Here is a 27598-nt window from a genome sequence, read left to right on the forward strand (position 1 = left end):
CCCAAAAGCACCGCTACAGAATGCAAAGGCGATTCTCCCCACCACTGACAATCCATACCCCTAATTCCCATATCTTTGTTTGGCAAAGCATTAGAAGGAATCAGCATGAAGGCAGGACTCCATTTCTACTTTGCTTAACTCCTACGTGAGAATGGAGTAAGTCTTGTGAAACAGACAGTTCTTAGTAACGGACTTATATGTGACCCTTTTAATTCCAAAAAGGATTTAAGTGGCTTAAATCAAAACCAGGACTTATGAACATTAACACCCAATTAGAGCCTTAGTAACCAAGCCCAAACGTAGGTATGAGCTTCCTAGGAGCCAAAGCAAAGAGAAAATCCAATATATTACATAATGTTCATTTCCTAACAATAAGGAGCATACTGATTCCTCATGGAAAATAAACTTTTTTACAGCATGAATTTGAGGGGAATTTGTTAAGGGCACCATCATACAACCTAATGGACAGTATCTTCAATAGCAATTTATGTGGAAGAATTTCACCTTGGCAGTTTCTTACATTGATCCTCAAAATTAAACAGTATCAAAAAATTCTTTCTTGCAAGGAAAATAGAAACCACAGGGAAATGACAAGATTTTTCTGCGAGAAACTGCTAAAATTTTGAATTTTCCAGGGAAATACGGACACGTCTTACCCAATCCTGGTACAAGAGCACCACGACCAAGCGAGCTTCCAGCAGCATCTATGAGATCAGCGCGACTTGTGAACTGACCATCCGAAATGTTATACACCAAGCTAGAGGCAAGGACTTTGGAAACAAACATTAAGCTTGTTTAATACGCCTTACGGCGATGGCCTACTTTTCAAAGTTTAAACTTTAGGCTCTTAACAAGACTTTCACAAAAATCACACCTTTTGTTGTTGTTGCCTATTGGTGGGAACAATGAAGAGACAGAATACACACGTAAGACCACAAGAAAGAAAACAGTCACATCTTCCTAAATAGCGAGCCATACTTTTCCTCAGTTAGTTAAGTAGCCGACTCTTCGTTTTGGCTCAGATCACGATCTCATGGTTCGTGGGTTCACGCCCTGCACTGGACCCAAGCTGAGAGCACAGAGCCTGCCTGGGATTCTCTCTCTCTCCCCCCCTCCCTCTCCTTCTGTCCCACCCCGCTCATGCACACGCTGTCTCTAAATAAATAAACAAACTCTGGGGAACCTGGGTGGCTCAGTCGGTTGAGCGTCCAACTTCGGCTCAGGTCATGATCTCACAGTTTGTGAGTTCGAGCCCCGTGTCAGGCTCTGTGCTGACAGCTCAGAGCCTGGATGGAGCCTGCTTCACATTCTGGGTCTCCCCATCTCTCAGCCCCTCCCCTGCTCATGCTCTGTCTCTCAATAATAAATAAACGTTTAAAAATTTTTTTGATAAACTTTAAAAAATAGCCATATTTCTCAAAGTGTTTTTCAGATGGCAACTTTTACATATATTTTTCAATACAGATTATCAAAAGGGTAATTGCAAGAGGAGTTACGCTCACTAACATCACCAGGAAATACCACTAACGAGAAATATCTCATATACAGTTGCTACTCAACAAAGGTTAGCAGACACTCAAACAGAGCTGGGATGCTGTCCCTCCAAGCACTGGCTCTAGAACTTGGAGACACTTTGGCCTTTTCTCTTAACATAGCATAGCATGGTGATGACAGGCACGGCTCTGGGTTTTCTGGGTTTGAATTCCAGTTGTACCAGTTCTGCGAGACCCTGGGAAATTTACCAAACCTCTCCATTTCCTCATGTACAAAGTAGAGATCATAGAAGCACCCACCTTATGTAGTTATCGTGAAAATTAAATGAGTTAAAACCTTTCTACAGGCTCTACACCAGCACAGCTGTACTCGCTATAACCATTTCTTTTCCGTTTTCAAACATAAAATTCTAGCCCTGTCTCTTAAGCTCCTCTTTCTTGTTCCCATCCCCCCTGTAATCCAGGTCCTCACTACACCAGACTCAAGCTATACTCTAAACTGTACTGTATTTTCTACGTGCTGCTGTTCCAACCTGCACCATAACAAATCATCTGCCCCAAATCTCTTTTTCATTGGGTTTTCCCACATTGGCCACTTACATGAATAATACCTATTTTGCACAACTTAAACCCAAGACCTCAGGACGGATCTCCTTTCTAGTTCACTCCACAATGACCCTTTCTCTCACATCCTACAGCACTTCATCTCCCCACCGCTCAGGCAGTGATACGGCATTGTGTACCATTTTCTCCTTGTTCCACACATGTACAACATTTCTCCCGACCAGACGAGGAGCTCCTCAAAGCAAGCACCAGTTCTCCCACTTATGGTGTAGCCTCCACAGTGACCAATGTGGAACAGGAAACAAATTTAAGTATTTACGGATTTGTTGGGACTAGAATAGAATCACTATGTAAGCTATAGCCTCATGAAAAAATGGTGCTGTGAAGTCCTACTTTAATCAAATGGGGCCAATTTTAAGTGAGTGAAAAAGCCATGCCAGAGACTAAAAAAAGACTTTAATAAGACTAATGGTAAATAAATAACCCAATTTAAAAATGGACAAGGGATCTGAATAGATATTTCTCCAAGGGGGACGTACATATGGCCAATAAGCACAAGAAAAGATGTTCAACGTCATTAGTCATTAGGGAAGTGCAAATCAAAACCACAATGAAATACCACTTCATACCCATTAGGATGGCTAGATTTTTAAAAAACAAAAAATAAATGTCAGTGAGGATGTGGAGAAATTGGAACCATTTTACGTTACTGATGAGAACGTAAAATGATGCATTTGGAAAACAGTTTGGCAGTCCCTCCAAAGGCTAAACATATAGCTACCATATGACGAACATTCTACTCCTATGTATACACACAAGAGAAATGAAGACATGCCCACACAAAAACTTGTACTAGAATGTTCATAGCAGCATTATGCAAAATAGCAAGAAAGGAGAAACAATCCAAATTTCAACAAAATGGGGTCTATCCATACAATGGAATATAATTTAGCCATAAAAAGGAATGAAGTCATGATTTTGTGCTACCAAATGGATGAACCTTAAAAACAAAAAGCCAGTCACAAAAACATATATATAATTCCATAAATAGGAAAAGTCCAGGGATAAACTCATATAGACAGAAAGACTGATGGATGCCAGGGGCTGGGGTGAGGAGAGAAAAGAGTGTGGCTGCTAATGGGTATGGAGTGATAAAAACGTTCTAGAATTAGATAGTGGTAATGGTTACACAACTCTGAATATACTAAAAACCAGTGAACAGTATACCTAAAAGGTATGGACTTTATGGTATGTAAGTTAGATCTCAATAAAGCTAGTATTAAAAAAAAAAGACTAATAGTAAATTTACATCATTTATTCAAGAGCTAAAGGGGACATTGTGGTCACATGAACTGCCAGAGATAACAAGCTGTTGAGAAAAAGTCCAACCAATTGGATTCTACAGGCGAAAGAGTTTTGAGCTATTATGAAGATCTAAATCCCCAACACATGCAACTACTTGAAATGGCCCAAAGGTTGATATGAGAAAAATGATTTTGTATCAACTGCTGAGGTCCAATTTACATCTTCAGGCTTAGAGTACAAAATGCCTTTTTAAAAGTCTACATGTGAAATATAATCCTTTACTGGGATAGCTGTAAACAAATCATTTTAAGAGCACAGAATATGAAAATATTGGGAAATGAAAACAAACAGATTTTAAAACATTTTATTTTTCTAAACAACTTTCAAAGAAAAACTGTTACCATATATAAAAGAAACATTCGGGTTTTTGTTTTTTATAAAAACTCTAACATAACTTTCTTGCATATGATCATCAAACAACAGTGTGAGATACTATCCTTTTATTCTTTGTAGGTGGGAAAACTGAGGCTCAGATGGGTCAAATGATGTCCCTTAGAAAGTTAGAAAATGGCCATGTAAAAGAAACATTCTTTTAAGATATTTTTAAGTAATCTCTACACCCCACCTGGAGCTTGAACTCACGGCCCCAAGATCGAGTTGGCATGTTCTACCAACTGAAGCAGCCAGGCGCCCTGAAATATTTTTTGATTCTTGATTTTGGTTCTATGTCTTATTCCATTTAACTATTTGTCTCCTCTGAAGCCAAAATCACAACACTTTATAGAGTATGCCTCCCTCTTTTATAAAAAATACACATACACTTAATTAACAACATTAATTTCCAAATTAAGTTCCAAATTTTTTGCTTAACCTTTTGTTTACGTGCCCTAAAATGGAGGCACTTCACATACTTAAGAGCTTTGGAACTCTATTCATACTGGGTAGAGCTCTTGCTGGGTCATCAGTAAATACTGTGGCAACAGAGTGTTTTCTAAAATTGTCCTGAACTCATTATTTCTAGCAATTTTACAGGATGGTTTTGCAAAGTATATTATTATATCATCTACAAAAATTGTATTTTTAATTCCCCCTATCCTATGACTGTATTGATAAGTTTTTGTGTTGGTATCAAATAGCTTCTGCAAACAACTTTAACAAAGTTTAACATCATTAATAGAAAAGCCTTAAATTTCATTTATTTATTTATTTCAGAGAGAGAGAGAACACGAACGAGCAGAGGGGCAGAGAGAGACAGCGGGACAGAGGATCTGAAGTGAGCTCTGCGCTGACAGCAGAGAGCTGATGCGGGCTCCAACTCACGAACCGTCAGATCATGACCTTAGCCAAAGTGGGACTCTTAGCGACTGAGCCACCCAGGCACCCCGAAAAGCCTTAAATTTTGAAGTTAGAGACAAATTGGGCAAAGTGCCACAGATCAAAGACACTTACTTTTTAAAGACGACAAACCACTTGTCCCACCGAAAAGAGAACGGGTGGCAGAGCTGCCGGCGCCCCCTGGCGGTGGGACCAGCATCACCAAGTACGTGCCGCACGTATAGATGGGTGTCTTCCGCAGCATTTTCAGAGGCAGCCCACAGCTAGTATTTGCTGGTGAAAGGGATGAAAATAGCGGTGTTTAACACGCAGATTTGATTAGAGTCTAACGAGGGGGCCCCAAATTCAAACAAGGCTATATCCGGATTCAGCAAACACAGCAAGAAGTGGTAAGCTAAGGAGAAATAATCTTCTGGCTCCATAGCCTGGCCCCAGGCCCCCCCCCCCCCCCCCCCCCGCCCTGTTGCATGAGCTGAACATTTTCAAAGGTGTTCCCAATATTCAATACGCCTTTATGTCTCAAAACTTCTTTCAAAAGAATAAATCCTCACATGGACTAAATCTCAAAATGAAAGAAGAATCCTTCTGTTTGTGTTTCCTCTGGGAAACTGCACTCCAATAGACCTCTTTCCATTTTATACAGAACAACTTCTTCACGGGTTTGGGTTACAAACCGCTCTGAACATGAGGCCAGCCAGAAATTTCGACCTATATCTAGTTAACAAATGCTTTCACAATATCCAATTTTACACCTGCATGATTTAGGATAACCCATTACATATTTTCTATTTTTTAGGGTCGGTGACATAAACTATCATTAAACAAATAATTATTGTTTCTAATCAAGAGGTAAAATGCACGCTAATCTCTCTTCCTCACTGGCCGATCGGAAAATGCAAATTTAAGGATTTCCTAAGTCAGTCAGAATGCTTTACCTAGGGAGCCGTCAGGGCACAAAATAGAACTGCTTAGGCAGATGTCAAATTGTCTTTAGATGGTTTACATGAGAAAAGCAAACCTAATGTGTCTGATATTTGTTTTGAATGCTTGTTTCTAAACAGCTCCATTTTTTAAAACTCCAAATCCTCAACAAGTATATTCTTCACTCAGGAAATAAATTCAGGGGCATGAATTTCCACAAGAAACCTAAAAGGGGCAATGACTGGAAAATAAGCAACTCTGTGAGCAGAACATTTTCACCAAGATATTTTAATAGACATCAACATGGTAATAGGTATCAGTTTATCCCGGAATAAAACATTCTAGACCCTATGAATGCTGGCTTGTCAGAAGTCACTTAGCTTAATAACTGGTGGATTTTTATGCAGCAACATCACGTTAATGAATATGCAGCGACTGTACATAAACATAGGAACTCACAGGTTTTAAATACAAGTAACAGTTTTCACAGAATTCTAAATATAACCTTGCCTTCTGAGTTTTCTTTTTGATTTCTCCCATATTTTCTCATCCAACAAAGATTCCTTTAGCACTTCTACTGTTCACAGGGTAGGATTCAATTTTCTCCCAAGGGATAAACCCAGATCAAGCCTTCAGCTGGTCAGGAAGCTGTTTATTTTAGAAAAAGGACTGTCCTCTACAAAGTATTTCTGCCATTCAAATTATCTGCATACCTAAGTTATAACAACTATTAATAATTTCCCTCCTTATATTTGATATAATAGAGACCTGTGAAAATAAAATTCTATCCTTAAATTCTAACACTAACAAGTAATCAGATAGCTTTATAATCACAAATATTCCTTCTTCTTAACATTTCAATATATAGAAGGATTAAAGCATAAAATTGCATTAAATTCATTAAACATATTAATTTAGATATATTTTTCTACATGTGGCATATTTTCTAGCCTTATCTTTTACTCCAGTTTAGGATTTGTTATAGAGTCACATGGTTGATATTTAATCTGTAAAGTCGTCAAGAATAATGGTTCTTAACTTTTTTGGTCATAGATGACCTTGAAAATCTGGTGAAAATCAAGATGGATACACTTAAGATGTTATAGAAGAGGTTCATGTATGTTCGTGAATCTCTCAAAGGCTTAGTTCAGTTAAGAACTCTTTTTAAAAGTACACAGCACGGTGATGGGTATTGAGGAGGGCACCTTTTGGGATGAGCACTGGGTGTTGTATGGAAACCAATTTGACAATAAATTTCATATATTAAAAAAATAAAATAAAATAAATAAAATAAAATAAAAATAAAATAAAATAAATAAAATAAATAAAATAAATAAAATAAATAAATAAAATAAAATAAAATAAAATAAAAGTACACAGCAGTGTGCTTAGTTGGCTACCTTTGATTAAGAAAAGGAGGAAAATAAGAACACATAAATTTGTCTTTAATTGTATTTGCATAAAGAAATTTTGTAAGTCAAAACTAATAAATATAGTTAGCTACAGGAGGCAGTGTGGGAGCAAAATGTATAATATGCCAAGATGATACAGTAAGATTTCTCTGCACATGCCTTTTTATATTGTTTTTACTTTCAAACTCTATAAAGGCATTATCTATTTTAAAATATTAAAGTGCAAACATTAAATGATAAATTCTAGAAAAAGTAATCTTGTGGAAGGTTTGCCTCTTCCTTGCTTGACCAAGATTGTATTTAGTGAGGACGTTGCTAAACATGAGCTTTTTACATTTATGAATCATATGCTAAACATGAAGTCAATTTACATTAACAGTAACGAGGTATCTATAAAGACGGAGTGGTTTTGAATTATTACAGGTTCACGTTAATTTACATCCACACCAACAACAGGTATTACTTTGGAATAAGAAAATGGATGACTGGAAGGAGATAAAAGGGTGAACTATGTGAAGCAAAGTGCTTTGTACGGCACACTGGAAGCATTCAAGAAAAAGTACTACCCAAGGGGAGCCTGGGTGGCTCAGTCAGTTAAGCATCCGACTTCAGCTCTGGTCATGATCTCGCAGTTCATGGGTTCAAGCCCCGCGTCGGGCTCTGTGCTGACAGCCAAGAGCCTGGAGCCTGCTTCGGATTCTATGTCTCCCTCTCTCTCTGCCCCTCCCCCACTCACACTCTGTCTCTGTCTCTGTCTCTTAAAAATAAAAAATAAAATAAACATTAAAAAAAACCACTTTTTTTAATTACTACCCAAATTCAAGAGGCAGCCTCTCACTAATCACAAGCTGAATATATTAAGCCATGGAAAGACATAAAGGAAACTTAAACACATATTACTAACTGAAAGAAGCCAATCTGAAAAGGCTACATACTGTGTGATTCCAACTATAGGACGTTCTGGCAAAGGCAACACTACAAGGACTACAAGGAGTGGTGGCCAGGGACTCGGGGGAGGACGGATAAATAGCTAGAGCACAAAAAACTTCTAGGGCAGTGAAACTACGGTGTATAACCCTGTAATGATGAAGACGCGTCATTATGTAGTTGTCCAAACCACCAAGAGTGAACAAGAATAAACTATGGACTTTGGGTGATAATGTTGTTTCAATGTAGGTTCACCAACTGTAACAAAGGTACCACCTCTGGATAATGAGGAAGGCTGTGCGTGTGTGGGGGCAGGAGGTTTATGGGATATTTCTCTACCTTCCTTTCAATTTCGCTGTGAACATAAAACTGCTCTAAAAAAAATTAAGTCTTGGGCGCCTGATTGGCTCAGTCGGTTAAGCATCCGACTTTGACTCAGGTCATGATCTCGTGGTTCGTGAGTTCGAGCCCCGTGTCAGACTCTATGCTGACAGCTCAGAGCCGGGAGCCTGCTTTGGATTTGGCATTTCCCTCTCTCTCTGCTTTTCCCCCATTCACACGCATTCTCTCTCAAAAATAAAAAACATTAAAAACAAATAAAAATAAAAATTTTAAAAATTAAGTCTTAGGGGCGCCTGGGTGGCTCAGTCGGTTAAGCATCCGACTTCAACTCAGGTCACAATCTCGCGGTCTGTGAGTTCGAGCCCCGCGTCGGGCTCTGGGCTGACGGCTCAGACCTGGAGCCTGCTTCCGATTCTGTGTCTCCCTCTCTCTCTGCCCCTCCCCCGTTCATGCTCTGTCTCTCTCTGTCTCAAAAATAAATAAACGTTAAAAAAAATTTTTTTTTAAATTAATTAAGTCTTAAAATATATGTCAACAGCTAAATGGAGCTACACAAGGCAAGCAGTGTAAGTGAGGGGCAGCATACCTGCTTGGTCCTCTTTCAGAGTGTTGGAGATGGTGGAGCCTGTGAGGGCAGCCAGCGTTGCGGACGGAGAAGCTCTGTAGCGTGAAAGTCTGCTCAGAAGCATCTCGTTAATGCTTTTTGCAGATTCGCCCTCTTTTCTCATTAGAATTGTACGTTCCTGAAGCGGATTGGCTACATATACACCATTTTCAACCTAGTAGTTAAAGAAAAAGAGGCCCTTAAGAGATAGTGGTTTCCCCCAAGTCGGCAGATTTCTACTTGAGAATTATCACCGCGATCTGTTTGCTCGAAAACACTTCCAAAGGGGCGCCAGGGTATCTCAAGTGGTTATGCGTCCGATTCTGGATTTCAGCTCAGGTCATGATTCTCGAGGTTCGTGAGTTCAAGCCCCACATCTCGCTCTGCACCGACAGTGTCACGTCTGCTTGGGATTCTCTCTCTCCCTCTCTGTGCCCGCCCCCCCCCACACCCCACCCCCGCACTCTGTCTCTCCAAATAAATGTAAAAAAAGAAAAAAACACGTATTTCCAAAGCCTGCACCTGAGTAGATGTACGCCTCAAAACTTAAGTTCTATGGAAACTACTGAGAACAAAAGAAAGGCTGTGCTAAGTTCAAGAGCTTTCCTTTTTCATAACAGCACAGATTCTAAAAGCAGGGAGCCAAGTTTAATAGGATCTGCAAAAGGTTGATTAAAATTCCTTATATTGAATTCCACAGGCAGCTCTCGCTAATTACAAGCTTCTGACAGGTACAAGTAAGAGGAGAGGAAAACAAATCAATCAGTTTTTGATTTGCTATTAAGTATAACCAGGAAGATAATGTCTTCTTGAAATATAATTAGTGGCTAAAATCCAAATTCTGTATGAGCAGCAGTTAACATTAGCCCCAGCTGCTTGGGCACTGCACAGCAATCCTGGAGGAAGGCAGACTTTGTCTGCTAAAAAATACGTGCCAACATCAGCTGGATCCTTGCTGGTGCCTGCCAGTCCTTCCTTCAACCCTTGATTGCCCAGCAGAATCTCTGCAGTGAGGATTCCAAAATTCCTGCACCGATCTCGAGCTTGACTTCAGCAGAGCGCCTACCTGTCTTTCTTGCTAAAAAGATCCAGACCACTTACTAGAAGTTTCTCCCACTCATCTCTCTTCCAACTCCAGTATCTTTGTATTCAGCTTCACTTATCCTTCCTTTCCTCTTAATTCAGAGGAAGAAGTGCACTCACCTCATGCAGTTTAAGGTTAATTCTTCCTCTTCTGTCCCCTAACTGCTCCCTTAATTAAGGCCCTTCTGCGCTGTTATCTGGCTGTCAGTCTCCCTATGGTCTTCCTTCTCCGTGGTTTCAAGCACACACAGACCTTACACAAGACTTGGGTGGCCCACTGAAGTACCATGCCTTTTCTCCACTTCCATTCACTGGCAAATGTCTCAAATTACATCTCCTCCAGTTTTGGCTTCTCTCTGCCCCCTTCCAGACCCAGGCTCCTGGATCTGGCTGGAGCCTCAGACACTGGTGCCACCAGCAAAGCTGGGTGGGACTGGCCTGCAGCTGTGAGGTACAGAGACCAGAGGGAATAGGAGTGCAGAGAGGCAAGGCTCACAGAAGCAAACAAAAGGCAAAGGAGTCCAATGTAAAAGGCTGGCAACAGAGAAGAGAAAGCAAGTTCAGAAGCACAGCCAGGAAAGATTCCCAGGGAAGGCTGCACACAGTGGGGGAGACTCTTAGGATACAGTCACAAGTGATATGAGAGAGGAGTTCTTGGAGAGTCCAAAAAATGCTATTTCTATTTCCTCGCCCCTACTTCCTCCCCCTTTATAGCGACTTAACTTGGCCCCCTCTAATAAGTGGATGTGCTGAACGGTCCGTGCGTAACCTAAAACCAAAACCACGGACCTCTTCCTTGTCTTCCATGTGGGCTGTGCTGTTGCCATTTCTTTTTCCAGAACACGATCCTGTTTTGTGTCTTTTTAATATGAATCCTTACTTGTGTGGAAGGTACTCTGCTGGTGAGCAGAACCAACACGGTCCCCACCCTCCTTACTCTCTTATTTTTTGGTTCCCCATCTCCACTTACTCAAACAGAAGCTTGCCTAGGATTAGACCCAACCTTTGGTGTCTAAGACCTCTGCCTCGAACACTCTGTCCCTACATTGTCTCGTGGCTGGCTCTTCCCAATCACTCAGGTCTCAGGTAGAATGCCACCTCTGCAAAGACCCCTTCCCGGTCTACTGATCTAAAAATAATCTCCTTCCCCCCTCCCCAGGCCAGAGCACGTCACCCTGTTTTGCTATCCACATGGCACTTACCGCTCTCTAAAGCTATCTTACTCATTAATTCACTCTTTTACCTCCCACCCCGACCGAATGCCAGGTCCCCGAGAACAGGGATCTCGGCCTGGCTTGTTCACTATAACCTCCTCAGCACTCAGACGTACTCAATGCCTTGCTGAATAAACAAACCAGCGTCCTCGCTTGAATCCGATCTCACCTCTTCGTGGTAGGACTCCCACGTTCCTATAAAGAGACCCATCCCTGCTACTGAGATTCAGTCCCACCATCTCCGACTGCCTCCCGCTCCCAGGCATTTCCTCTCAAATAGCCTGCTGTCGCTGAAAATTTAACACATCCACGTCGTCCCCCCCCCCCCCCCCCCCGCCATGCTACAGCAACTTTTACCAAGCATAGCTCTATTTATGTCACACAACTCTGGAAAGAACCCTTCAAAGGCATCCAAGATAAAAATCAGTCACTCTAAGCTTGGCATTCAAAAGCATTACCCAATCTGGCCCCATGAGAAAATCAATGGAGACCTTAAAAAAAAACTATACCATTGTGTTCAAGTACTTTGAAAATACCGAGAAGCGGGGCGCCTGGGTGGCTTAGTCGGGTCACTGTCTGAAAACACGGAGAAACTGATAAAGCACCCGGGGAAGCAAAAAGGAGCGCGGTTTGGCGTACGAATGGTAAATCTGGGAACCTCTGCTTGGCAAAGAAGCTCTTCAGGATTGAAAAGCTACTGACCTAGAAAGGAGGGGAAGAGGCTGAGAGGAGTAAGCGGAGCGAGAGTTAGTGGTGCCAAGAAGCTTCCCTCCTGGCTGCCTCCCAGGCACAGGCCACCATCATCTCAAGCCTGAGGGCTGAACCAGCCTCTCGACTGGCCTCCCGTTTCTACCTCGGCACCCTATGCTCTCCTCTCTACACCCGGCCAATGATCATTCACCAGTGTAAACAAAACCACGTCCTTCCAGTCTCAGAACCCCACAGTGGCTTATTAAACCCAAACTACCATCAAGGCCCACATAGTCCGTCACTCACAGACCTCCCAGTCTCGCCTGCCTCTGCTCACCCTTTCTCACCACACCCTCGACTGCACTGGCCTTCTGTCCTGCCTCTAAAATGCCAAACTTCCTCCTAACTCTAGGCCTTGGGACTTGCTGTTCCCTGTTCCTGGATTGAGCAACTGTTCAGTTGGCCTGGGAATGTCCTAGTTTCAGCACCGACAGTCCCATGACCGGAGAAATCTCAGTCCCAGGCAAACTGGGATGGTTGGTCACCCTACCCGTCAGGATGGATGGTGGCTTATCATTCAGGTCTCAGCTCCAATGTCCTTCCTTAGAAAGGCCGGATCTGCCAGGTAAACCAAAGTGGTTCCCCACCTCCACCCCATTCACTGTCACATCATCTTATTTTCTCGCCTCCTTTACTTTTCACTAGCTGAAATGGTTTTGTTCTTATTTACTTAATTTACTTTCTTATTGTCGAACTCCCCACACTAATGTGAGCTCCTTGAAAACAAAGGCCTGTTACCCCGCTACCCAGACAAAGCAACAGAGCAGGTGCAGAATTAATACTGATGAATGAAGGGTATCTCAGTCATCCAGATCACAATTTAAAGGAAATAATAAACCCAGGGAAAAGAGAAGGGACCTAGCATGTCCATTACTATGCTGACCATATCTTTCAGAAGGGACATAAAGAGGACAAAATAGCAGTAAAATGGTCACTGAGTCTATCTAAAGAACAGCCTTTTATAGAGAACACGTATATATGGGAGCAGAAAGAACTCAGAACAAAAGATGTAAAAAAAATATGTTCTGAAAAGGTAAAAAAAAAAAAAAAAAAAAAAAAAAAAAAGGAGTTTTAGTTACTCTGTAGTTTTAAAGGCCAGAATCTAAGTGTCAGAGAATGTCAAAAGCCCGTGACCCCAAGCGCTAGGCTATCACGTTGGTGGCCCCAGGAGAAAGCTGCAACCTGGAGTCAGGTCCTCGCCTAGTTCCCTCCCATGCAGACTCCAGGCTTGGCCCTCGGAAGCAAGACACAAGCACAGGCTAGAGGAGCACTTGTGCTCTTGAAAAGATGGAGAATGAGAGGCCGACGTGAACATGACAGCCCCAGTCAAGCTCCAAGCTGAACGAGGCTGCAAGTATGACCTCAGCTTCCCCCACGCAGCGAAGAACCACCACCCTACTGAGCCCCATCAACCTGTAAGTTGTTACTGCTGAGAGTCACTTAGTTTTGAGGTCGCTTGTTGAGCAGAAGATAACTCAAATACCCCCAAAGTCAGAGACTGTTCATATTAATAGCTTCAGTTAGGCAGGGTATCTACTCCATTCCATTTCTTTCCATCATACTCCAATATTTCTATAGTCTACCTTATGTAATGGTTACTTACCTATTCCACTCGGAGTTCGTAAGAAATCATTTTGAGACAAGCACAGCCAGTTAGTTAGTCCTGCTAGGATTACCTATTTATCTTAGCCAGGCTTCAATCCTTTAGCTTTCGCTCAATCTTAAGTATCAACACGCCTATTTTGCAGATCAAACTCCACTGATTTTTCGTAAAAATTGACAAGGAAGAACACTGGTGGTAGTCGAGGTTCCAAAAATAGGTTTTTAGTATTTCTTTCCTGATTATAAAACTAATATGGGGGCGCCTGGGTGGCGCAGTCGGTTAAGCGTCCGACTTCAGCCAGGTCACGATCTCGCGGTCTGGGAGTTCGAGCCCCGCGTCGGGCTCTGGGCTGATGGCTCAGAGCCTGGAGCCTGTTTCCGATTCTGTGTCTCCCTCTCTCTCTGCCCCTCCCCCGTTCATGCTCTGTCTCTCTCTGTCCCAAAAATAAACGTTGAAAAAAAAAATTACATTAAAAAAAAACTAATATGTGGTCTCTTCCATAGCTGTTTAATCTCTTAAAGGATCTTTAAAAAATTTAATGTTTATTTATTTTGGCAGAGAGAGAGAGAGACAGACAGACAGACACACACACACATCATGAGCAGGGAAGGGGCAGAGAGAGGGAGACACAGAATCCGAAGGAGGCTCCAGACACCGAGCTGTCAGCACAGAGCCCGACGCCAGGCTGGAACTCACAGACCGCGAGATCATGACCTGAGCCGAAGTCGGACGCTCATCTAAGCCACCCAGGTGCCCCAAATCTTTAAATCTTGCTTTATTCTTGACCCAAAAGCTACCATGAACTTTTAAAACCAGATCCTGCTCAGAACTCTCTGAGCTCTCCATTGTCCCCTGGAATAAAATCCAAATACCAGTGGGGCGCCTGGGTGGCTCAGTTGGTTAAGTGTCTGACTTCGGCTCAGGTCACGATCTCACAGTTCCTCAGTTTGAGTCCTACGTCAGGCTCTGTGCTGACAGCTCAGAGCCGGGATCCTACTTCAGATTCTGCCTCCCTCTCTCTCTGGCCCTCCCTGACTCGCTCACACACATGCTCTTTCTCTCTCAAAAATAAACATTAAAAAAAATTTTTTTTTTAAAAGTCCAAATACTGGGACACCTGGGTGGCTCAGTTGAGCATCCAACTCTTGATTTGGGCTCAGGTCACAATCTCACGGTTCGTGAGTTTGAACCCCATATTGCACTTCAAGCTTATGTTGCAGTGGATCCTGCTTGAAATTCTTCTTTCTCTCTCTCTCTGCTCCTCCCATGTGTGCTCGCTCTCTCAAAATAAAAAAACTTAAAAAAAAAAAAATTGGGAGTGTGGGTGCCTGGCTGGCTCAGCTGGTAGAGCATGCAACTTTTGATTTCAGGGTCATGAGTTCAAGCCCCACGTTGATCATAAAGCTTTAAAAAAAAAAAAAAGTATAACAAATTACTATTTGTGTAAAAACAGAAAGGGAAAAAATTATACATGTGTAGTTGTACACGTTCATGTTATCTCAGGAAGAATACAGAAGAAAGTGTTAACGTTACTTGCCTGCAGCAAGGGAAACTGAATCAGGAGGCAAGGTGAAGGAGAGACTTTTGTACCATTTGAATTTTATAACTATGTAAATAGATTTAAAATTTTTTAATTTTTTTTTACTGTTTTTATTTTTGAGACAGAGACAGAGCATGAGCTGTGGAGGGGCAGAGAGAGAGGGAGACACAGAATCCGAAGCAGGCTCCAGGCTCCCAGCTGTCAGCACAGAGGCTGACGAGGGGCTCAAACCCACAAACTGTGAGATCGTGTCCTGAGCCGAAGTCGGACGCTCAACCCACTGAGCCACCCAGTCGCCCCTAGAAATTTTTTTTAACTTTAACATTTGAGAGAGAGAGAGAGAGAGAGAGAGAGAACGTGCGCGTGCAAGCAGGAGACGGACACAAAGAGGGAAAGAGAGAGAACCCCAAGCAGGCTCTGCGTGGACAGTGCAGGGCTGGATCTCATGACTAGGAGATCATGACCTGAGCTAAAATCAAGAGATGTTTAATCGACTGAGCCACCCAGGTGCCCCATAAATAGATTATTTTTAAAAACAATGTATTCAAAACAATATAACGATCACTAAATTTGGAGAGAAATTTACCAGTACTTCCAAGTATCTGGGTGAAATCATAATTCACAGCAAACCTAATCGTTTCTAATGATTATCATCAGCCACATCTAAGTAGCAAATATTTATACTATTTAGAAACCAAAAGCTTTTGTGAATCAGAAAATGAATTTCAGCATTCAGCCTTTCAAAAAAGGAAATCCTGCCATTTGTGACAACACGGATGGGCCTTGAAACTATTATACTAAGCGAATAAGTCAGCCCAAGAAAGACAAACATTTTATGATCTCACGCCAGAAGATAAAAAGTCAAACTCACAGAAAGAATGATGGTTGCCAGGGGCTGCAGGGTGGGAGAAATGGGAGATGTGGGTCAAAGGGTACAAACTTTCAGTTAGAAAATGAATACGTCCTGGGGATCTAATGTACAGCATGGTAACTATAGGTAATCATAAACTTCGAAGTTGCTAAGAGTTGTATCTTAATGCTGCCATACACGCAGACACACAAACGTGGTAAACACAGGAGGCAATGGAGGTGTTAACTCGACGATGGTAACCATTTCACAATATACACATACGTCAAACCTTTACCTTGAAAGTATACCATTTTGTTAGGAATACCCCAATAAAGCTGGAGGGGGTGGGGGAGAATATCAGGGCTAAAAGTTCGAATCGTCTAGTTGAAAGCCCTCATTTTAGGAGTTTTTGTCTGGTTTGGCCAAGGCCATTTATCAGAGGTGTAAGGCTACACCCTATAACCTGTCAGTCTTGAAGTAGAGGAGTTTATTATCTGTTCGTTTAAAATTTTAAAAACAAAGTTAAAAATACTTCAACGTCCCCACGGTCCACTCCACTACCTCCCTCTCATTTCTCGCTTTTTCATAACAAACCTCTGGAGAGATTTATTCTTGTCGTCTTACCCTCTTCACCATACTTGACCAACTGCACCTGGCTTCACCCCTCCTAACCCCCACAGCCGCTCCTGTTAAGGCTACCACCAAGAACTGCCATATTCTCCACCCAAAGACCTCTTTCAGCCTCAATCTTGACTTTCCCAGCAGAATTCAATGCTATTAGCCACGTTCTCCTTTTATAAAAGTTTACTTATTTGGGGGCACCTGGGTGACTCAGTCAATTAAGCACCCGACTCTTGAGCTCAGCTCAGGTCATGATCTCACGGTTTGTGAGTCTGAGCCCCTTGTGGGGCTCTGTGTTGACAGCGTGGAGCCTGCTCAGTCAGGATCCTCTCTCCCCCTCTCTGCCCCTTCCCTGTGTGTGCTCTCTCAGAATAAACAAACGTCTAAAGAGGAACAGTAAAGGTCTCTTGCCAGCACTGGAAGGACACCGATGCCATCAATTGAAAAGGGAAAGCCTGCGGGATGAGCAGCTCTGGGGTAAAACCAGAAGTGTGGCTGGGGGCACATTTAGCTTGCGGTGATGATCAGACTGGAAGAGTCTCATGTCCTGCGCACATACAAACAAACACCCACGTCGATATGCAGCCAGCTCTCTGGGGACAGGTTCTGGCTGAGCAGCAGATTTGAGCACCAGCAGTAGATAGAGGTGTTTACAGCTACACGACAGGAGACCAGCCAGTGAGTAAGAGCAGGCAGCGACAGAAGGCATCCGGAAATAGGTCCGGAAGCACGTAATCGTTGAGAAGTAGGGAAGGTGGGGCAGGGCAGGAGCAACCACTGGCAGGAGAAGTCCTATGGGAGGTCCCACAAGGCAAGAGAAAGCCGCTTCAAGAATCAAATACTGCTAAAAGGTCAAGGAAAAAGACACAAAGTAGACCTCGAACTCCATAATGTGCAAGTCCCCGGCAAACGTGGAAGAACTGTTCTGGTGGCATGTGGTGAAGATACGAGACTGACTGGAGCAGGCTCAAGACAGCATGGAAGGAAAGAACATAAAAACAGGAAGAATAAACTCTTTCAAGAGTAGTGCTATAAAGGGAAGCCAAAAACAGGGGACTGGAGGCGGGCACGGGTCAAGGCACTTTTTTGGGTTTTTTTCCCCCCCAAGACAGGATATCCTCTGATGTATCCGTATGCTGTGCTGAATGATCCGTCGAGAGGAAAGCCGTTAATGTAGGAGGACACTTGCAGAAGGAATCTGCACCCCCACTCCACCTTTTTATAGCAGGTAGGGAATACAGTGTTCTGAACCTAGCTTTATCGTGCTAAACGACAGAACTTGGAAATTGATCTGCTTGGTCTATGCAGATCAGCCTTGTTCTTTTTAATGGCTGTACAGTGTTCCATTCCGTGAAAGTACCATAGACACAGATATCTGTGTTTAGCTTCCCAAATCAGCATTTTAGAAACTGCTAAACTAGAGGCTGGTGATGCTTAATTTTTTATTTGATGGAAAATTTCAAGCATGTAAAAATAGAGAATAGGCCAATGAACCTTCCTCCAGATTCAACTCTTATCCAGATATTGCCACACAGGCTTGACCTATCACTTTTTTGGCTCAAGCGTTTTATTTTTTAAAAATTTGTTTTAACATTATTCATTTTTTTTTTTCCAACGTTTATTTATTTTTGGGACAGAGAGAGACAGAGCATGAACGGGGGAGGGGCAGAGAGAGAGGGAGACACAGAATCGGAAACAGGCTCCAGGCTCCGAGCCGTCAGCCCAGAGCCTGATGCGGGGCTCAAACTCACGGACCGCGAGATCGTGACCTGGCTGAAGTCGGACGCTTAACCGACTGCGCCACCCAGGCGCCCCAACATTATTCATTTTTGAGAGAGAGGGAGAGAGACAAAGCATAAGCGGGGTAGGGGCAGAGAGAGAGGGAGACATAGAATCTGAAGCAGGCTCCGGGCTCTACGCTGTCAGCATGGAGTCTGACGAGGGCCTGAACTCCCCAACCTCGAGATCATGACCTGAGCCAAAGTCAACACTCTAATTCCACTTCCAAATATTTCACTACACATCTCTAAAAAATGTGGACATCCTCATAGAACCACAATGCCATTTGCATACTTTACAAACAAATTAAGAATAATGCCTTGGTTTTATCTAATACTCATTTTATATTCAAATTCCAAACGGTCTCCAAAATCTTCCTTAATGGTTTGATTCAGACTCCAAAAAGGATTCAAAGGTTGTTCTTTTAATCTAGATCAAGTTCCTTCAGCCCCAACTTTCTATTTTATGCCACTGACAGGGGCTATTTTAGTTCTATTTCCTCCAGAGCAGGTATGGGCTTTTGATTGTATAACTGCGAGGTCTAGAAATCTCTGTTGTCTCTACACTTGATGGACACTTTGGAGGACTGCTAACTTCTGGGCTAGAAATCACTTTCCCTCAGAATTTTGAGAGTGCTACTCCATTTGTGTATCCAATAATGCTACTACATAGCGTGGTGCTTTCCTTATTCCACATCATTTATACGTGATTTTATCATTTGTACATGATTGTCTCTGGAAGCTTCACAACCCTCTCTTGACACCACGATAATCTGAAATTTCAGGATGATATGCCACATGGTGGGCATTCTTCATTCACCATGTCAGATATCTGTTCATCTAGACACCTGTGCCCTCTAGTTTGACATTTTTTCCATATTCTTTGATCATGCCGCCCTCTTGGTTTTCTGTTCTCTTTTCTGGAACTCCTATCAACTAGGACTTTAGAGGGATTACTCCTCCACATTTATCAACTCTTCTCTCATATTTATCGTTTTTATTTTTGCCCTTTGAGAGATTTCTTACATTTTTTTAAATGTTGACAGATTTTTTTTTTTAACGTTTATTCATTTTTGAGAGAGAGAAACAGAGTATGAGTGGGGGAGGGGCAGAGAGAGAGGGAGACACAGAATCCGAAGCGGGCTCCAGGCTCTGAGCTGTCAGCACACAGCCCGACGCAGGGCTTGAACTCAAGGACCGTGAGATCATGACCGGAGCTGAAGTCGGACATTTAACTGAGCCTCCCAGGCACCCCGACAATCATAGTTTTAATTCCCAGGAGCTCTCGCTCATTTTTTTTTTTTTTTTTTTTTTAGGAGCCCCTGTGCTATATTGTATGAATGCAAGATGTTCTCATATCTCATACAGCTAGGAGAATAAAACATTGTAAACCCTATTGGCTGTTCTTCTGATTTCATATTTTCATACTGGAGACTTTCCTAATTGGTCTAGAGATCCTTGGCTATCTGCTTTAATTTTTTAATTTTTTTTTAATGTTTATTTCTGAGAGCATGAGCAGAGGAGGGGCAGAGAAAGAGGGAGACACAGAATCCAAAGCAGGCTCCAGGCTTTCAGTCAGCACAAAGCCCGATGCAGGGCTTAAACTCACAGACCTCAAGATCATGACCTTAGCCGAAGTCGGATGCTCAACCTACTGAGCCACCCAAGAGCCCCTAAGGAAATTCTTAAATAGGGTGCTTTTTAATTTTTTTTAATTTTTTTTTTAACTTTTATTTTTGAGACAGAGAGAGACAGAGCATGAATGGGGGAGGGTCAGAGAGAGGGAGACACAGAATCTGAAACAGGCTCCAGGCTCTGAGCGGTCAGCACAGAGCCCGATGCAGGGCTCGAACTCACGGACCGCAAGATCATGACCTGAGCTGAAGTCGGACGCTTCACCGACTGAGCCACCCAGGCGCCCCAATAGGGTGCTTTTTTAAATGTACACAAGAGCTCCCCCCACCGCCCCGCCCCATGTACCCAGCACCTAGCTTCAATAATTTAAAAAAAAAAAAAAAGGGGGGGGAGGGATTGGTGCCTAGGTGGCTCAGCCAGTTAAGCTTCTGACTTTGGCTCAGGTCATGATCTCACCACAGTTTGTGAGTTCGAACCCCGCGCTGAGCTCTGTGCTGACAGCTTGGAGCCTGCTTCAGATTCTGCGTCTCCCTCCCTCCCTCCCTCCCTCCCTCTCTCTCTCTCTCTCTCTCTCTCTCTCTCTCTCTCTCTGCCCCTCCCCCACTCATGCTCCGTCACTCTCTCCTTCAAAAATAAATATAAAAAAAAATTGGCAAAAATACAGATAACCTATTCCTCTTCCCCTCCCCACACACCTCTCCAAAGTTTGGGGTTTTGTGAGGTTGGGTTTTGTTTGTTGTTTTTATTTTTTGTTTTGTTGTTGTTCTGTATGCATCTGCTTTTTAAACAGTTTAGCACTGATCAGGAATGCTGTGCACATGGTTGAGGCTTGCTTACTGGAAGACATCACTTGTGGGTGATTCACTAGGGCAGCAAGTCCTTTCCTTAAATGAACCCTAATGTCCGTACACTGAGGTCTTTTTTCCAGAGTCACCCAGCTTATTCAGAAAATAAAGTCCAGCCTTCTGCCTGGGCAGCCAGTCTCTAAGCACAAAGGAGTACACCAGGAAAGGGATGGACAGTTCCTTTTATTAACGTTCGGCCTACACCCCTCTCACCGTAGCTTTGCACCACACCTCGTGCCTCCCGCTCCCAAGACTCTGAAGTGGGCAGGGGAGACTCCTCTCTTCCCCTGAGCAAACATGCGTTTTTGGCCGCGGCTCGCCCCACACTGAAAGACAGGAAGGGCCACTACCACCTCCATCAGCTGAGGAACAAGAAATACAGGCTTCACTGTCCGTTACCGAGATAACCACAAGAGGAATGAAAATAAGTAAAACACATTATGAGGAAGAAGGAAAGAGGAGGAAGTAGACCAAACCCTTATCTCCTGTGCTGCCTCAAGTTCTGGTCCACGTGCATGTATTTCTGATAGGCTTCTGTTAAAGAAAAAACTACCAGAGAAAGGGGAAAGCCTTCAATGTTTTCCCACTCTACTCACAATAAAGACCTAAATCATCCTTTGGCCAGCTGGCAGGTCTGTTCCAGGCAGCAAGTACTAAAACTTTTCTGACAACTCTGAACACGTGTTCAAGGAGTACAATCTCTAGCAGACCAATTCAAAGACACTGCAGCTGGAACATTTAAAAAAGATGATGATTAAGCGGAGAAACTAGATAGAAAAACAAGAGGATGTAGGTTTAAGGACACCAGACTCCTGACTGACAGTCAGCTGGCGGGATGGCTGACTGGTTTCCCAGAACAAGTTTAAAGCCTATTAAAATTCATTCGAAAATTACTTCGGTGTTTTTTTTTTTTTTCCCCCAGGAATGCTAATTTCTTCCAGAAGGGGGCTGTAAATTACATCATTAAAACAGGTTTTGTCACAGATTGACTTGGGGCAATTTTTCTTTTATAAGTGTCTACAAATATTATTGAGACCAGCACTGTCCAGCAGAATGTTCAATGCTGACAAGTTCTAGATCTTGGATGTTCAACACAGAAGCCAGTCACATGTGGCTACTGAGCACTTGAAATGTGGCGAATGTGAGGAAACAATTGAAGCCTTAGTTTTAATTTTTTTTTTTAATTTTTTTTTTAACATTTATTTATTTTTGAGACAGGGAGAGACAGAGCATGAACAGGGGAGGGTCAGAGAGAGGGAGACACAGAATCCAAAAGAGGCTCCAGGCTCTGAGCTGTCAGCACAGAGCCCGATGCGGGGCTCGAACTCATGGACCACGAGATCATGACCTGAGCCGAAGCAGGCCACTTAACCGACTGAGCCACCCAGGCACCCCACTTTCTTTTTAATTTTTTTTAACATTTTATTTAATTCTATTTTAAGTAGCCACATGTGAGGCACCTGGGTGGCTCAGTCGTTTAAGTGTCCGACTCTTGATTTTGGCTCAGGTCATGATCTCGCGGTTTCGTGGGCTTGAGCCCCACGTCAGACTCTGTGCACGGACCGTGAGGAGCCTGCTTGGATTTCTCCCTCTCTCCCTCTCTCTCTGCCCCTCTCCTGCTTGTGCTTTAAGATTTAAAAAAAAAAAAAAGTAAAAAATTTTCTAATAGCCACATGTGGCTAAGGGTTCCTGCACTGGACAGGTACAGTTCTAGACTACCATGGGTCCTCTTCTTACACCAAGCTCTCCTTCCTTCTCTCTGCATTCCAGCCACAGTAGCCTGCTGTCATTTCCTGAAACACATGCTTGCTCCCGCCAAAGCCTTTGCACCTGTGGTCTCTTCTTCCTAGAATGTTCTACTCAACCCCAGGAAGAAGTTGGAGAATAAGGGTAACTACTACTTTTCCTTCAAAGACGTAAAATTCTCTTGTCCACTGATTTGCTCACTTGATTATGGTTAATGTTTTGTCACTCCACCACTACCACCCCAAGCCACCCACCAGGCAGAATCCAAGCTCCATTAGAGCACGGAGCCTGCTCACCCTGCCCATCACTGTATTCCCACCACCTAAACACAATGCTGCCTGACTCACAGTAGGCATTCAGCTACCATCAAACGAATGAACGCCTTCTCACAATTTTAACTATCATCACTCTCAGAGACTCCCAAGGTGTACTATAGCCCCAATCTTGCCACTGCGATTTACTTCCAGGTTTCCAACAAGCCCCATGGGCATTTTGGCCTAAAAACCCCACTGTCTAGTGCCTGGGTGGCTCAGTCGGTTGAGCGTCCGACTTCGGCTCAGATCAGGATCTCATGGTTCGGGAGTTTGAGCCCCGCATCGGGCTCTGTGCTGACAGCTCGGAGCCTGGAGCCTGCTTCACATTCTGTGCCTCCCTCTTTCTGCCCCTCCCCTGCTGGTGCCCCCCTCTCCCCAAAGTAAACAAACATTAAAACAAAAAAAAAAACAAAAAAAAAACCCCACTGTCTACACATTAAGTATTACTATTTCCACCTTGTTGCCAGATTAACCTTCAGAAAGCTTGAATTTATCCATGTCCTACAATTCTAAACAAAGAAACCTTCAAAGAAATCCAAGAAAAACCGCAAAATTTGAGCTAAGAGTGAACACACTGTGCCTACTCCACCTTTCTCGGGTCCTTTTTAAACCAATACAAAAAAGAAACCAAATCGAAATTTCTCTGCCAAGACACAATGAGACAGAAAGGGAACCTTACCCCGAGTTCAAAAATGTCCATGAAGACAGAATGCCCCTTGGGGGTTTTCTCATTCAGACTGGCAGGAGACCAGATCCAGTAGAAGTAAGTACCATCCGAAGAAAGGTGCACAGTGCTCATGGTGCTGCCAACCGGGAGATGATTGGCTGGCATTGGCACCACCTGGCACACCTGGACATGGAAAAGGAAAACTTCATTAACGGGACACAGAACTTCCTATTAATTCCGTCAGTCCATCACTAACGCCATTATGTCCAGAATCAGAACTCGGGCTTCTCGGTCCAAATTAAACTGACAGCGGGGCACCTGGGTGGTTCGGTCGGTTAAGCGGCCAACTCTTGGTTTCGGCTCAGGTCACGGTCTCACGGTCGTGACTCTGAGCCCCACACCGGGCTGTGTGTGCTCAGAGCCTGCTTCGGACCCTCCGTCTCTCTCTACCCCTCTCCCACTCACACTTGCTCTCTTTTTCAAAAATAAGCATTAAAAAGAAATTAAACTGATACCTCTAACATATGAAAATTGCATGACAAAAATATAAAATTCATACAACAGCCCATGGGACAGATAACATAGGCCAAAGATATTTACTCAACGCTTTGAATCTGCTAAGCACGTGTGTTTCAGCTAACAATTACCAAAAACAAAGCTTTAGAGAAACCATACTGAGATTTCCTCAGTAAGTGAATTTCAGACTAAAAATTACATTAAAAGTACTGTATCTTACTTTTATATCCCAGCAGCTAATTCAGAGTCTAACTCAAAAGTTACTCAATATGGAAGTAAAAAAAGAGGGCAGAAGGAAGAGGGGAGGCAGAGAAGAGAAGAGAAAGGACAAAGTAAAACAAATGAAGGCAGACCCTAGCCCAGCACATGAGGCTTTAGTGAAATGCATCAAGTGCATCATCAGGAAAGAGACAAACTCCAGCTCTCTGTATTAGACACGAAGGCATGTGTTTCTAATACTGAGCATCCTTCAGTTTCAGAATAATGAATGAGCTTTGCATCATTTCACACTAAATGTGTAGTTACATACTAATTTTTACTGCCAGAGAAAAGCCCTTAAAATGAGAGAAACAGAGAACCACCCCCCCCCCCCCAAAAAAAACCTGCTGGCTAGGTTCTTCAAAAACGCCAAGAGCAGGAGAAGTCAAAATCCAAAAATAAAAATAATCAGAGATGGTCAGATGCCTCTGGGAGCCCTAAGAGCGACTTTCTGTTATTCTGTCCCTCGAGGTGAGTCACTAGTTTCCCTAAGGTTACTTCCGACCCTTGAACTCATTTCATATGAACTTTTTTCCAGACTTGTTTTGTCTATTTCAGAAGTTAAGAAGTAATGCAGTTGCTATGACCACACGTTGGAACTTGTAGTGCCAGGCAATCTACAATGTTGACAGCTACTGATTGGCCTCTGTTACCCCCAAACTGCTCCAGTGCATGTAACCTCGTTAGTGACAACAGGATCTTTTTGGATAAGAATCAGAGTTTTCGCAAGAACACAGACGAAATGGACATTGCTTGAGATAAAAACCATGTTCTAGAATTGAACATCTGTTTAATTCCCAGGCTTATAATTCTATTTCAAATAAATACAGAACATATTCTCACATCTGTCTGCATTAACGATAAAATATGAAGTCAATTGGAGACAGCTGCCTGGCTCAGTCAGTTAAGCATCTGACTTCGGCTCAGGTCATGATCTCACAGTTCATGAGTTCGAGCTGCATTGGGCTCTCTGCCATCAGTGCAGAGCCTGCTTCAGATTCTCCGTCTCCCTCTCTCTCGCTCTCTCTCTCTCTGCTCCTGTCCCACTTGAGCGCTCATCTCCCTCAAAATAAACTCAAAAAAAAAAAAAAATGAAGTCAATTGGGCATCTATTTGTCAATATGCTCGTTTTATTCATCCAACAATTATCAAGAAGCTACTGTGTGCTTTGGAGATGCAATGGTGAAGAAGACAGTCCCCGTTTACCAGGAAAGGCACAGTTGAGGGACAGACGAAAGCAGAAGTAACATTCCACTTAACTCCTGGAGGGGACTTCTCCCAGGGAATTCACTCCACAGATGGCAACTGTAACTATTCTGTTCAACTTCCATTGAAAGGCAGGAAGTTGTAATATAAAAAGCTCAGTCTAGGGGCGCCTGGGTGGCGCAGTCGGTTGAGCGTCCGACTTCAGCCAGGTCACGATCTCGCGGTCCGTGGGTTCGAGCCCTGCGTCGGGCTCTGGGCTGATGGCTCAGAGCCTGGAGCCTGTTTCCGATTCTGTGTCTCCCTCTCTCTCTGCCCCTCCCCCGTTCATGCTCTGTCTCTCTCTGTCCCAAAGGTAAATAAACGTTGGAAAAAAAAAAAATTAAAAAAAAAAAAAAAAAGCTCAGTCTAGTGCTAAGAACCATGGGTTCACATTCTTATGCCACCATTAATTACTATGTGACCCTGGACAAGCCCCATGACCTCTGAGCTACATTCCTTCCTCCAACAATAAACACTTGCCAAGGGGCGCCTGGGTGGCTCACTGGGTTGAACATCCAACTCTTGATTTTGGCTCAGGTCATGATCTCACAGTTCATGAGGTTGAGACCCCGTCAGGCTCTGCGAGGACAGTGTGGAGCCTGCTGGGGATTCATGCTCATTCTCATTCTCTCTCTCTGCCCCTCCCCCACTTGTGCATATGCACAGTCTCTCAAAATAAATTTTAAAAAGAAGGAAAAAAACCCCACTTGCCGAGCACTTACAAAATGCCTCGACTCAGCTGCCTGGTCTGTAAAGTGAAACTGCCACAGTTTTACCTCATAGGTAGGAGAAGTGTATGTAAATTGCCTAGACCAGAGCTCTCGGCACAGAGACAGACACGGATAAATGACAGTTACTATTATCATCATCAATCAAATGCTAGGCACTGTGCTCCATTGTAAGCACACAAAGATAGGGAAGATAGGGTCCAGATCTAAAGGGATGCATGGTAGTGGGGAAGAAACACAAAAGCAGGTGATTTCAGCATAATCCAGCAAGTGTGGTGATAGGGTGCTATGTTTGGAAGCAGTCAAGATGAGCTCTGAATCCCTAATCACATGAGGATTTTATCCAAACTCCTTTCAGAAAGGCTGTTTAGAACAAATCAAATAAGGAAATGATACCCTCCCCAAAATAGACCCGGCAAGAGAACAAGATAGCTCGTACGTGTAACATCTTTGACTCTCTAGAATTTTTTTTAATCCTAAAAGCTTGGTGATGGCCTTAGAAACTAGAGCACATTCACTTAGATCATGTGGGACAACTCCAAGACACCAGAGAAAAAACCAGAATGCCCCAATGGTGACAATTAGAAGGATGCCGCTGCGGCAGGAAACTACCTCAACTGTATGCTTCTTCCCTCTGATGAGGTCAGGAACTTCCCTTACGGTCTCCAAAACATAACAGACAAGGTCTTGGTTTTCTTTTTACCTGAAGGGTATTCTGGTCAATGACTTGGAAAAGGGAGTGAGGTTTGTTATCAAAAGATACAGGCCGGTGGAGAAGACTGCCGCTGCCGAAAGCGACCCATCCTGGTTCCAGCTCCTCGTTCCGGCAGTACACAAAACCTCTGCGGGAGGGGGGGGGGGAAGAAAGCACACAGGCTGAGTAGCCAGGCGGTTGCTGGAAACCACACAATGCGCTACAGCAAACATCTTCCACCTGATTTTTAAAAAATGACTAAGTATGCAAAACATCTCAAGGAGAGTACGTGTATTACGTTAACTTTGCGACTGACACTACAGCAAATATTCATTTTCCACAACAAATTACAGCAGAAAAAAAGTTGGGAAAAGATCTAATTAAATATATAGAAGCCTCTCAAACTGGTTTCTTGTGGCAGCAATTCACAGATCTGATATCCCCACTGAAAAGTAGGGCTAATCCACGGTCAAATCCAAGTACACAAACACTGAACTAGGGGCACCTGGGTGGCTAAGTCAGTTAAGCATCTGACTTTGGCTCAGGTCACGATCTCACGGTTTGTGGGCTCAAGCCCCGTATCGGGCTCTGTGCTGACAGCTCAGAGC

At 43.3% G+C, this 27598-nt stretch overlaps 1 protein-coding gene across 6 annotated transcripts in view; it reads right to left on the reverse strand.

Annotated features, from left to right (window-relative positions):
• The window catches only part of HECTD4 (HECT domain E3 ubiquitin protein ligase 4), a 190841-nt gene that overhangs the window by 94831 nt on the left and 68412 nt on the right, over window positions 1–27598 (reverse strand). For all 6 annotated transcript variants that reach the window (XM_086681734.1, XM_086681732.1, XM_086681733.1 and 3 more), the window contains exons 6-10: window positions 27000–27138; window positions 23562–23732; window positions 8886–9078; window positions 4812–4970; window positions 657–770 (exon numbers count right to left, since the gene is read on the reverse strand). In XM_086681734.1, coding sequence (XP_086537860.1) covers window positions 657–770; window positions 4812–4970; window positions 8886–9078; window positions 23562–23732; window positions 27000–27138 — 776 coding nt within the window. The remainder of the gene's footprint in view (window positions 1–656; window positions 771–4811; window positions 4971–8885; window positions 9079–23561; window positions 23733–26999; window positions 27139–27598) is intronic.

Source organism: Puma concolor, chromosome D3 (genome assembly GCF_028749965.1).
Source record: "Puma concolor isolate L17-30 chromosome D3, mPumCon1.1.hap2, whole genome shotgun sequence".
Taxonomy (NCBI): domain Eukaryota; kingdom Metazoa; phylum Chordata; class Mammalia; order Carnivora; family Felidae; genus Puma; species Puma concolor.